Here is a 13,090-nt window from a genome sequence, read left to right on the forward strand (position 1 = left end):
AAACACCGTTCATTTTCCCACAGAGAAAATCAGCTTAGTGTCTTATTTGGACATGACACTGAATAATAATTACCTCAGGGGTCTATTGTTTTACAGTTTTGTTTTACCCAACACTGGCTAGAGTGTTATGAAATTACTTTTCTTTGAGGAAAATCAGAAAAATAAGCGATAATGAATATATATATATATATATATATATATGTATACATATATATACAAACTGTTCTTAATGTGCAGTTACAACAAATGTAGCTCAGCACTCCTACAGTGTCTGTTATATGTTTGTCAAACCATTTTTTTCTTGTTCTTATTTCTATTAATTTCTTTTTATATAATTTTAATTGATCTTAACTCTATACCTTCAATATTTATTTAATGTAATGAACTTCCAGTGCAAATATCCACTTCAGATTTACACAAATCTTCTGACACTGTACTGATAAATATGAACACAGTTTGTGTTTATAAGAATAAACAAATACTGGTTTTGAAAAATTGATTTGGACAAAGTGTTTAGACACCACAAATTATTAAACATTAATACATTGTTGCGAAGCCATTGTTGGCAATTACAGCTGGAACACATCTCTAGTAAGAAGAAATGTGCTTTTGGCAGCATTGTGGTTCAGTTTTGGCCCATTCCTAAAATGGCGTGGGTTCCTCTGTTGGACTTGCAATTTCAAAATTCAAATGTCCAGTGGCATTCAAGGCAGGAGATTGGCTAGGCCATGCAAGCAACTTCAACTTTTAAAGAATTTTTTCAATGTTGTTTTTTTTTCATTGTTGATTTCTTTATTTCTTTTAAAATGAAGTTGTAAGAAATAGATTAATTCATTTAAAAAAAGTGCCATTTCATGGTTTCATGTCACTACTGAAACACAAAAAAGGTGGGGCCTAATTTTAGCCACACCCCTGCAATTTACAGAATTAAGTGAGACTGCATCCCTGTCCCTCATGGCCATCTGGAAAGCTAGTTAGATCCCAGTGTTTTGAAGTAAATGTGCCTCAAAGCCTAAAAATCAGTGTGTAACATTCAGAATTGTCACTATCGAAACACATTTTTTTCTGCAGTTCAGAAAAATATTCTGATTTTATATGTGTAAAATAAACTAAATTAAAGTATAATTAGCAAAAGGATCCAAGTCTCTCTCTGGAATTCTTTGGAACTTGGACTTCGAATTAATTTCATAGAATGATTCATGTGTCATGTATATGTATGTGTGTGTATGTGTGTGTGTGTGTATATATACACAGTCATGTGAAAAAATTAGGACATCCCATGAAATATTTAGTTAGTCTTTATAAAGAAATATGGACATCAATATTAGATCTTTTTTCAGGCGATATCTGTGGCTAAAGGTGCTGTAATTGCATCACCTTGGCAAAGACAATGACTTTTTCATTTATTTAACAAATTTAACAGATAAAAAAAAGATGCCAATTCCTACTGAGGAAAAAAGGTAGGACAATCTATGCCCTGCCAGCTGGTATTTCCCCCTTTGGCTGAAACCTTAATTAGACATTTCCTATAACCGTCTACCAGTCTCTGACATCGACTGGGACAAAGTTTTTTCCACTTTCCATACAGAATTCTTTCAGCTGTGTGATGTTGAATGGGTTTCTTGCATGCAGTTTAAAGTCACCTGACAGCATCTCAATAGGATTAAGATCCAGGCTTTGACTTGGCCATCCCGGAGCTCTCCACTTCTTCATTGTGAGCCATACCTTGGTTGATTTACTGGAATGTTGGGGTCATTGTTGTGTTGCGTGGTTCACCTCTGTTTCAGCTTCAGTTTTTGGGTAGATGGTTTCACATTGTCCTCAAGCACCTTTTGATACAATAAAGAATTCATAGAGGATTCTGTGATGGAGCGCTTGCCAGACCCTGCTGCAGCAAAGCAGCCCCAGACCCTGACATTTCCATCTCCATGCTTCACAGTTGGTATGTAGTTCTTGTGCTCAAATGCTGTGTTTGGTTTGCGCAAAATCTGTCTTCTGTGACTGTGCCCAAATAAGTCAACTTTGGATTCATCTGTCCAACGCATGGAAGAGCTAGTCTTTGTCTAGGTGTTTTCTGGCAGACTAGTTTTGTGCTGATGTTTTTCTATGACATTTTAGAATTGTTGGAGACTCCTTTACGCATGTTGCAGTCTGCTCTTGGGCTGAACTTGCTAGGACGGCCTGACCTAGCCATGTTAGTAGTTGTTTTGACTGTTCTCCACTTGTAAATCATTTTCTGGACAGTGGAATGGCAGATTTCTAATTGTTTTGAGATCTTTTTAAATCCCTTCCCAAACTCATATGCATCCACAGCTGTCTTTCTGAAGGCCTCAGAGAGCTCTTTGGTTAATGCCATGGTGATATCTCTTACTTCAACAATCAAAAGCAAACCAAACAAAATGTCTGAGGTTTAAATAAGACAGTCTTGTCAAAAATCCTCTCTAATATTTTTCTAATCATTTGCAGCTGATGTGGTGCACCTGATTCTAATTTTAGGCATTTCAAGTAGTAATAAATGTGGGGGGTGTCCCAACTTTTTCCTCACAAGAAATTTCTGTTAGTTACATTTTCCAAATTGTTTTTCAAAGTCATTTTTTCAGTTTTATTTGTTTAGTCGTATATAGATATAGAGGTACTTATCAATAACAATATCGGATATCAAACATTTTCATATGAGTCAGGCATTGCTAAATAAATCAGACGTGCTAATTAAATTAGACTAGCACTGTTCAGTAAATGGTTGATTAAATGGTTTTGGATTGCATTTGTACTGCGGCTCCCATGTGTGTTGATTGTGGCTCTACCCGAAACCTTTGGCACATCTGCGTGGGAATTAGGCGCTAAGCTCATAACTGTTTCTGTTTACTTGTTAGTGTGTATGTGTATGTGTGTGTGTGTGAGTCTGTGGGTGTAGATGTTGCCACAATCTCTCCATCCGTCTCTCTGGGGGGGTTTCAGAGTGTCTTGCTCTACAAATAACTCCTTGATCTCTCCAGACAGCGTTCAAAGGCCCACACTGTCAACTGCTCTTCTATTTGGCTCCATTCAGTTCAGTATGGATTTATTCTGTGCCATTCAGCCTCACTGTGCGCAACTCTTTCCACAGAACTTATCGAAAGAAAACGGAGTATTATGCATGGAGCCTTGCGTTGGGTTGTTTGCCCTTGACAAGCATGGTGTTTAGGGGGAAAACTCGCTAAGCCATGGAGGGGGGAGAGGAGCTTATCTGTGGAAGACAAGCTAGGGGCACAGGCGCACCACACATGCAGTGTTTATTGGGGTGTTTAGCATAATATAAGATGCTACATCACTTTAGATACCTCCTGGCTGTTGAACGTGGGTTCATCAAGTAAGAAAGTGAACAAGCTTCCTACAAGCTGCTCTGTGGCAATCAAGGAGGAAGTAAAAAAATAGGACTTGCTGTGGCACTCTGGCGCATTTTTAAGGTGGGAGGCAAGTGATGGCTCACGCTGAGAGGATGAGAGAGGGAGAGATGTGAGAGAAATAGTGTGGGATGGGCTGATTGTGTTCAACTCGAGTCTTTTCCGTCAAGTCTCTTAGCTGCTACACTTTGGAGACAGAACAAGCTGTTTGGTGTAAATTGGGATAATACTGACAGCGATTACTGATCCGAAGGAATATCATACAAATGCACAGCAAATCTGTACTGTTTTAAAACTCTTACAGCGATGATATGCGGTCCGTGCTGTAGGTCAGCTGGTGATTTTGTTCTTGTTGCAGTGACACTGACAGAATCACTTGCTGTAGTAACAGTTTTATGTTACATACAGTAATAAGTTATACAGTGTGAATCTTAGACTACAAGCTATTTGCCAAAAAGTGTTTTAAGTGTTTCAATCAATATTGCAATAATTCTGTGAACAAGAATTTATAAAATGATAAATAATATACTATAATTATCTGTTGCATAATTTGCTTGTAATTTGCTTGCAGGTGTTCAGACCTTTGAATATGTCTGCATACAATACGTTCACCATTCTGGACACATCTGAAATTCCCTAATTTTTATTTACAGCTTTCTGATTACTTGAAAGCTGTAAAGTTAACATGACTTGTATATTCACATCATTATGTAAACTCTCTGTAACCAAACTGGCTTTGTAATATTGCAAACAGCCATTCCATGCTTTTGAACAGTATACATTTACGTATATATTTACGTATACATTTTATAAGAATCAAAGGGAGAAGCTCAAGTTTTTTACAACAACTTCGGTGTGAAAGAGTGATGCACTGATCAAGAATTTTTATGGCTGATTCTGACTTCATTAAACAACATACATCCATTAACTTCAACTATTGGAAAACATCAGCAATTTTTGTTGATGTTTTCCAGTGGTTGAAGATAACGTTGTGCCTCCATCGAAAGCCAAGTCATTCCTGCATATCGCTGTTGTCAGAAAAAAAACTCACATTTTCAAAATGATAACTTTACAGGAAATGGAAAAAACACACTTTACTTTTAATGTAAGTCAATGGAACCAGACATTTTTCCAAGTCATTTTTTAGCCATTTCTTTTGGTCCATTCATCGTGAAATTTACACACAATGTAAAGGACAACAGGCATTTTCACATTATGTCAGAAACTGAGAAATACGAGGTTTTCTTTCAACAGCAGCGATATGCTGTATGTGACTGTTTTTTTTGGTTAACTTTCAAACGTAGTTTGTTCTTTTTCTTTGGCTCTCTGCACACACAAGTAGAACACTACAAATAAATTGCTGTCTTCTTTAGGACAGGGTGCCGCTTTGAAAATGTTTGTTTTTAGTGTAAATGAAAATTCTGCAATGGAAGTATTTGTCGACAATTTTTTATCGTCTACATTATCGATAATGTTGCATAATTATTTCAGCACTATTAGACACTGTTGTCCATCTCATGAAGGATTTGATTACGGTGAAATTGCAGGGCAGTGGATCCCCAGAAGTGAAGAACTTCAACTCAACCACTCTTTCTGTCCTCTCCACAGTCCAGCCGCACATCACGCATTTGAGGAATGTGACAGCAGTGGAAGGCAGTGCTGCCATGATCTCCTGCACAGCTGAGGGTGAACCTTTGCCTGAAATCTCTTGGAGAAGAGCCAGCGATGGGCAGACGTTCTCACATGGGGACAAGGTATGGCAACATACACGGGTCAATCCCTGTGAAATCACCAATGATCTCCAGAATCTCAGAAGTGCTTATAGAGTCACAGCAGCCAAACTGACAAATATAACCATCGCTGTTGTAAACATACCAGCTCACATCCTACAGCAGCGCTGCAGTAGCCTAGAGAACAAGAATTTTCAGTTTAAATATTAGGAAACCCCCTTTAGATGACTTATCTTGAAGATTCATTATCTTGAAGATGAATTAAAACTGCTTTGGGCAAATTTTGGCTGTTGAACGCAGAAGGACGGCAGATAACTAGCATTACTGCTAGGAAGTCAAATATTCTATTACAGCCATATACAGTAACTGTAGTAATTGTCTTCAAATCATCATTAAAAATAGGGAGGTGACTGGGGCAACAAGCTAAGAGCTAAAGTAGCTACCTGGTTGTCGAAATTCCTAACCTCAATTTGGCTCATTTTCTCTTGCTGAAAGGGTAAAAAACTTGTCCCTGGCATCCTTTTCCAGCTAAATAAAGATAGAACCGCTGTTTTCTTTACAATTTTGTTTGACAGCCTAGGTAATAGGTACACTACCTGATTTATTAGCCTGTAGGTCAAAGTCTAGGCTAACAGTCCAAATTGGTTGGCACCACAGGGTTTCTGGTGGTTGTACGATGTATTTGCGTAATGAACACTGGACATTGTATTTGGCAATCACTCACAAACTGAGGCTGAGGGATATAATGCTGCACTGCACAATACTGCATATTATGACAAATTACATGTTAAATTAGTTTGAGGTCAAGCTAGATTAAAACTTGATTAGTCTCTGAGATAAAGGCTTTAAAAAGTATTCTTAAGTTTTCCTTTAAAATAAGTGAAACTAAAGAAGATGCAGGCCTAAACTTGCACACTCTCTGTTGGGCAGAGTGGCTATTTCCACAAAGGATCATTTAAGTCTAAGATGGTTGGTCTGGAACTTTTCCTGAAATTTGTCAATTTCAGCCATTTTGCACTCTTGTAGAGATCTCGTACAGACATTACCTTTTGCACCTTGTAATGAGTACAAGCTGGAGGATGATGTACAAATGGAAACTGTGGAAAGTGTTGACAAATGAGATCTAAATAACTCCTAGAAGGTTGAAAGATATAGATGTGTGTGAATCCTGACCCTCTGTCTCCTCTGTGGTTACAGGCAAAGTAACATAGCTAGCCAGATGCTTTAGTGTGTTTGATAGAAACTGATAATTTGATTGTGCCATCTAATCACAAAGCCTTCCAATTGCTTTAAGTGTCTAGTGACAGCCGTCTTCTTCTCACAATGAGGTCAAGTGCCGTTCATGAGATATCCAGATACAAGCACAATGTGCTACAGCTGGGATTCAAACTTGGATCCCAGCACAAAGGTTTAATCAAACAAGAGGCACCTCAGCGGCTCTTCAAAGACTTTTTCCGAAAAGCACTCTTCATTAAGACAGTTCAGTATGCACATTATCCCGCCTGCCCCAGTTTTCTTGGAGCGGAAACACGTCAATCTTAAGAAACTTGTACGGCCATAGTGACAAATTTCGTTTACATCTAAAAACGAAACAATCTTACAATAGACAGAAAATGAATGCATAACTTGACTAGCCACTTACTTGGACCAAACAGCAGACGAATGAAAAGTGTGGTGCTCGTTTCCCTGAGGCACATGCAATTTGGGTGACAAGTCCAGAAAACAAGACGGCATGGGCGTGGATGCAGTACTCTGAGCGCAAACTTCTAAACAATCTCTTTACAGGTTTTGTGACAGGAGCATCAGAGTGGGAAGCTTAGCACTCAATCCCTTCTCATATTTTCAGTCAGGACTGTTATAAAAGCACAGCAGTTTTGGTCAAGATGGACGGATTAGCTTTGGCGATTGGAATGTTTTTCTGTGGCAAAGCCTTGAAGCTGTTGTGGGTGCTGGTTGCAATCTGATGGAGCCTTCCCAAGTGCCACTTCGTACCCTATATCGCTTAGTGCCAAAAGTCATTTGGCCCTTTTGATTGGCTATGTCTTATTGTGTTTCAGGCCTTTTTGCCCAGCATCAGTGCTTGACCTCAAAAATTCCTACAGACAAACTCCAAAATCTTGTGGAAAGCCTTCCCAGAAGAGTGGCGGCTGTTGGGGCTGCAAAAGGAGGGTGACTTCATATGGTCTGGGAATGGGATGTCTGACACTCAAATAGGTGTGATGGTCAGGTGTCCACATACATATATATATATATATATATATATGTGTGTGTGTGTGTGTGTGTGTGTGTGTGTGTGTGTGTGTATGTGCATATAAACCTGGAAATAAACACCAGAAAGTTTTAGAATCAAAGTTATGACAATTAAAATGAAGAAGAAATATTTAAAATGCTGCATTGTTTCTAAGTCATTATTCAAACTGAAGCAAATTTGTGAAATTAATAATGTTTTTATTTAGTCTTATTTCTTCTACAGAAACACATGTTCTGACTCCTCTAAGGTGGGTTTGATCTACTGATCAGAGGCTTCTGCACAAACTTATGGAGTCCAGGCCAGTTTGAGCGCACACTGTCAGTTAAGCAAAAGAGGGACATACTGTACCGAATACTAAAACTAAAATGTGTACACATTCAAGATTGAATTGAATTATCATTTGTAGTGCAAAATTTGTATTAAATTAGAAAAGAATGCAAAATAGAAGCATTTTCACCAGAGGTCTCAGACTTTGGGACACCACTGTATGTGTATGTGTATGTATTCCAGTTGAGGTAGTTCTTCCTGTGTATTAGCTCAATAAAAAACATTGAAGAACAAAATTTTGAAGCAAAGTAAAAAAGTGAAGAAATGTGTATTTTTCTGTTTTGAATTATCATTCTGTGCAGGTGAATAAAGAATTTTGGATGGCATACATAGAGAACCTCGTGGTCTCTGAGTGAGGCACATTGGCTCAGATCTGACCTAAATTGGGCACACGTTTGATCTGTTCCAAAGGGCCCATCCATCAAACGTTATGCAAGGACAGAGTCTGTGATAGCGCTCTAACTTCAGCTAGCCAGACTGGACTGCCTCTTCGCTCTCTTTAGCAGTTCTGTCCCCAGACTGAGAACTCTGCAGAATATCAAACAGGCCAGCAGCTTCAGGCGAAGGGGTGTCAGAGAGACTGTCTATGGGAGAGAAAGAGAGAAGTGTTGGTAGTCAGCAATCTGCATCACTCAATTCCTCACATTGGAAGCTGGTGCCAGACTGTAAATTTTATGTTTTGAAGTTGTAAAAAAATAAGCGAGATGGCATTACAAGAAGGAGAATATGCTTTCTGGCAGCTTTTTTTATTAGCCCCTTTTATTAGAGCCATTCGACTGGCAAGAGAATTTCACAATGCATCGTAATGTTTGTGAGTGCAGGGCGTGCCGATCAAGCTTATACATATGAGCATGTTGAGGTGTGTAAAATATTACTCATTCACAGATACACACACGTAGACGTATGTAGAAATGATTCTGCAAATGTACGGTACTGTGCAGAAGTAAGAGAACACACTTGGTTTGTATAATTATCTGTCTACACAGCCATTAAATACAAGATATTCGTTTTTCAGTGTCAGGTAAAAAGCAGAAAACATACATTTAACAGAAAATTACACAGCAGCCTCAACGACTAAATATAGTATCAATTTTTCAGTATTTAGTCTGTCCACAATTTGCCTTTCACTAGACATTCCACTATATTTCAGGAGACTTGCTTTCAGTTTTTCAAAGAAATCTGCAGGGATATTTTTTGTTCACACTTAAATTTTTCCAAAGTTGAGTCTTAGAAGTTGGTTGAATTTTCTGCTGATCACGATCCAAGTAATCACATCATTTTTTCACATCTGAGGCAAGAGTGCAGCTTGATATTCTCCTATCTCTCAAAAATGCTTTATATATCTGATGGTGACTGTTTTGGTGGTCTGCTAGGTCTGCAAGTGGATTATCTCATATCTAATCTCTTCTCAGAAATATCTCCTGGAAAATGAATAATGGGCATTTTCACTGGAAATTAAATGAATGAAGGGTGGTCTCTGACTTCTACACTGCATGTGTGTATGTCACTAGAATAATGATTAATCATCTGCATTTACTTAGACTGGAGAGCAGCCCTGGAGTCCTCTTCCAGCCTGCATTAATGGCTTTCGTCAAATGTAATGCTGAAGTGCAAGCAGGGGCAAGCAATAAAGTTAGCTGTCACAGGTCTGCTCTACATATGCTGTGGCATTAGCAGAGGAGACACATATCGATTTGTCAGCAAGAGAGGAGCGCAGGGATCGTTAAAATGGGCGTCTCCGCCAATCTCAGCTCCGCTCAGGGGGGAAGAGTACCTCTCTAATCTCCTAATATTCCAAGCTGGAGGCTTGCTGAATGATAATTAGCACAGACACAAAGTCCATATATTTATATCGAGCCCTTTTCTGATGTTTAGAACCTTGAGTGTCCACATCGATTTCACCTTTGGCAAGAACTCATCATTTTACATGGTTGAATTTTAACTCTAGCTGTTGGTTCATACATGGGTTTGCGAGACATGCTGGTTCAATTGAGCTTAACAGTCAGCTTTTTTGTAAAGAACATTTGTGCTGTAGCATGAGTAGTTGATAAATCAATATTGTGAACTTGTTGTTATGAACGTTATTAGAAGGGATGCACAGTGATATCAGAATCATATCCATGTCTGTAGATTATGTGAAAAGGTTACTGATTTTTCTATATAATTAAAACATTAAGATATAAACAAAGTCATTCAGAGTGGTTGGTGTCATATGCTCCGTTCTAGATAAACATGGAGTCAGAATTGTTTACAGTGGTGGTGAAATAAACCAAACGTCAGAAGAGTTTAATGCCTCTGAAAGCTCCTGCACAGAAAGCTATTACTTGGAATAGTTACATGTACTTTGCTTAATGCCTGAGACAAAACTTTACATTAGTTTTCAGATGAAGTTTTGACCAAAAAAATATTTTCTAAAATCCATTCTTGGCAGAGTTACATGCTGGCCATTGTAAGGCAAAATAGAATCCAAAGAAATCTTAATTTTTCAGGTTAACCACTATTTTGCCATCACTAGTATTTAGGATTACCTGTGAAAACTCAGAAGACCTGTAGATTTGCTTTCACTATTCTTTTCAAGCAAATCGTCAGCATTTTCTATCCATGAAAAATATGATTCACACCTGAACAGTGTGGAGTTTTTTTTATTGTTTTAGTACTCAGTATCATATAAATAGTTTTTATGTTATGAAAACATATAGATTAAATATGTATGCTACCCGTGGAACAGTAGAATGGATATAGCCAGTAGTTTATTTGTTAACTGAAAATTTCATAGCTATGCACTTTTTATTTTAAAATGTTTTGCCAATTTGCAACATTTTGTTATGGGGATATAGCATATTGATTATAGAAACATTCTAAATTTACATTATTTTTCATGAAATGTGTTTGCACATCATCACTTTATATTTGTTATATGAATAAAGAGCAGGAACCACCAAAATAGGTGCTGGATTCAGTCTTTGAGGTGGTTCTGGCTTGTTCTGGCACAAACGAAACCTGACTAAAAGGGCAGCTTAGGCTTGTTAAGATGCCAGAGATGTTCAGGTGAATGTACAGCAGTGATTTCCAACCCTGGATCTTAAGAACCCCTGGCGTGCACACATTAGTGCTCTAACACACCAATTCCAACTCAGAAAAAGTTTTTTTTTAATAAGCTGATTAGTTAGATCAGGTGTTAGAGGAGGGAAAGAACAAAAATGTTATACATGTATGCACTGTTTTAAAATGTGTCTTTTCCATTGTTTCATTCCAAGTTGATCAGTGGCTTATCCATGGTGTTAGAACAAGGCCGTCCAAATTCCCAGCAGAAACTTGGCTGGCAGTCCGGTTTGTCTTGGCTTGGTGAAATGTTGCTATTATCGGGTTTGTGTTCATTTCTTTCAGAGCCAGGACGGGAGAGTGGAGGTTCAAGGACGTCACGGCAAGTCCATGCTGACCATCAGCGGGGTCCGACTCTCTGACTGGGGACGTTTTGACTGTGAGGCCCTAAGCAGGATTGGAGGCCATCAGAAAAGCATGTTCTTGGACATTGAGTGTAAGTAATTTCAGCTCCAGTTAGCAAGTGAGATAGTAAATAGTGAGACAACAGCAGGGTTTCTTTTCTGAATAGTCATTACTAGAAGATGTGGATAAATCAGTGTTTCCATCAACTACTATTAACACGCAGTTTCCCAAAGGTAACTTTACACACTAGCACCATATGGCACAAGACAAGATTGGCTCTGCAGTGTTTGCCTGTGCTGGCTCAGTGCTTTTTACATAGTGGCAAGGTTGGAAAAACTCTGTTTAAATGGAATGTTGGCTGCACTTATACTGGCTCTTATATAAATTGTTGCATAGCCTGTCTACAATTCAAATAAAAAATGTCACCAGGATCTGTTGTAGCTGTCCCTGCTAAGGATGAATTTTCACTTGTGGATTCAGAAAGCGCATTTCAGTTTTACCAGTCTTTGGTAGGGTGTGCAATGATATCCCGTGACGTTTGTAATGATATGACATAACACCATCTGAGCCGGAGCTTTTGGGATGCGAAAGCAACATATGCCAAATCATGTGCCACTTATAAATGGGGTGGAAACCACGGCCACATGGCGCAAACATGCTGGATGTATACTGGGGACCACCAAGTCTTGCTAGTACGTGGAGGGATTTAAACTTTTATTAGCTCTCTGTAGAGCAGCTGGGCAGAGCGGGTCGTGGCCCACTTAATGAGGATTGAAGTCACTCCCACTTCACTGTCACCCACCAAACCACTGGAAATGTCAGTCTTGGCGAAGCATTGATGATTGCTGCTGTTTCGCATAGAAGCATAAAAGAGATAGATGGAACGCCATCTGGTTGCAAGAATTGTGATAGTTACAAAGCAGTTACAAATCTGCTTTACTTGCAGCAGAGCTAGCTTAGTAAAGTGACTGAAAACGCTTGCTAATTGCTGTTTCTGTGCTGCTAAAACTGTTACTGAACAAAATATAGTCAATGAGCTACTGCCTAACACTTCTCCATGGCCTCTGTCATGCTTAAAAGAAAAAAAAAGCTGATAAAACTACTTTACTCTGCTAAAAAATAATGAACTAATTACGCCTTGTTGCCTTGCAAAAAAAGGAAAAAAGTTATTTTGGGTATATAAAACTAAAGACAAATGCCCTCCAGCAAAGCCAATTAATGGGAGAAAATCATCCTGCATAATTAATTTCACTAACATCTTACTCATTTCCTGGTCTAGAACGGTAAGTTTCCTCAATTACACCGCACTTACAGGGTCAGCTATTTTTCTCTTCTCCTACTAACTTTGGCTGCTGTTATTGCCTTTCTTGCTGTTTCTGGCCTTGGTAAAAGCCGCACATTATATTATTCTGCTGTTGATTAGATAGAAGAAACAGCACAAATGACTAATCTGCTGTTCACCATAGCTGAGGTACAATAGTTCAAACTGCGGTATGATGATGACAGTGATAGGACATATACCACCCAAGATTAGATGGAGAAAGCAAAGAGCAAATCATCTCAATTGCAGCCTTCAGTCAGCCAGCTGAATGAAATTGCAGGGTCATGAGAGTGACCGGATTATATCACTGAATAGCAGCGTTCTGAGGTGCAGGTGCATGCTTGGGATGTTTTCTAAGGACACGGAGAACGCGCTAGCAAGAAATGCTAATATCTGATGGGGTTAGCTCAGGTGGACTTGGCCCTCTGTGTCAGTCAAAACAGTAATAATCAAAACCGCCCAACCAGCAAGGCTGTTGCCCTTGACATCACTGTTCCTCCTTCACAATCCTTAGCTCGCTCTTAGAGCCGGTTGAGAGGGAGGGGGTTGTTGGTGTTCGAGTGAAAAAAGGCATTCTGACTAAGCATGGCAGGAGCTAGCCAACCGTTGCTGGGGTGCTAATGAACTCATT

The 13,090-nt window shown here is 38.9% G+C and overlaps 1 protein-coding gene across 1 annotated transcript in view; it reads left to right on the forward strand.

The window, feature by feature from the left end:
* Nucleotides 1-13,090, forward strand: part of zgc:152904 (uncharacterized protein LOC767777 homolog) — a 406,505-nt gene that overhangs the window by 341,960 nt on the left and 51,455 nt on the right. The window contains exons 8-9 of the mRNA XM_036557615.1: nt 4,992-5,137; nt 11,079-11,229. Of these exons, the coding sequence (XP_036413508.1) occupies nt 4,992-5,137; nt 11,079-11,229 (297 nt within the window). The remainder of the gene's footprint in view (nt 1-4,991; nt 5,138-11,078; nt 11,230-13,090) is intronic.

Source organism: Colossoma macropomum, unplaced genomic scaffold (genome assembly GCF_904425465.1).
Source record: "Colossoma macropomum unplaced genomic scaffold, Colossoma_macropomum, whole genome shotgun sequence".
NCBI classification, from domain to species: domain Eukaryota; kingdom Metazoa; phylum Chordata; class Actinopteri; order Characiformes; family Serrasalmidae; genus Colossoma; species Colossoma macropomum.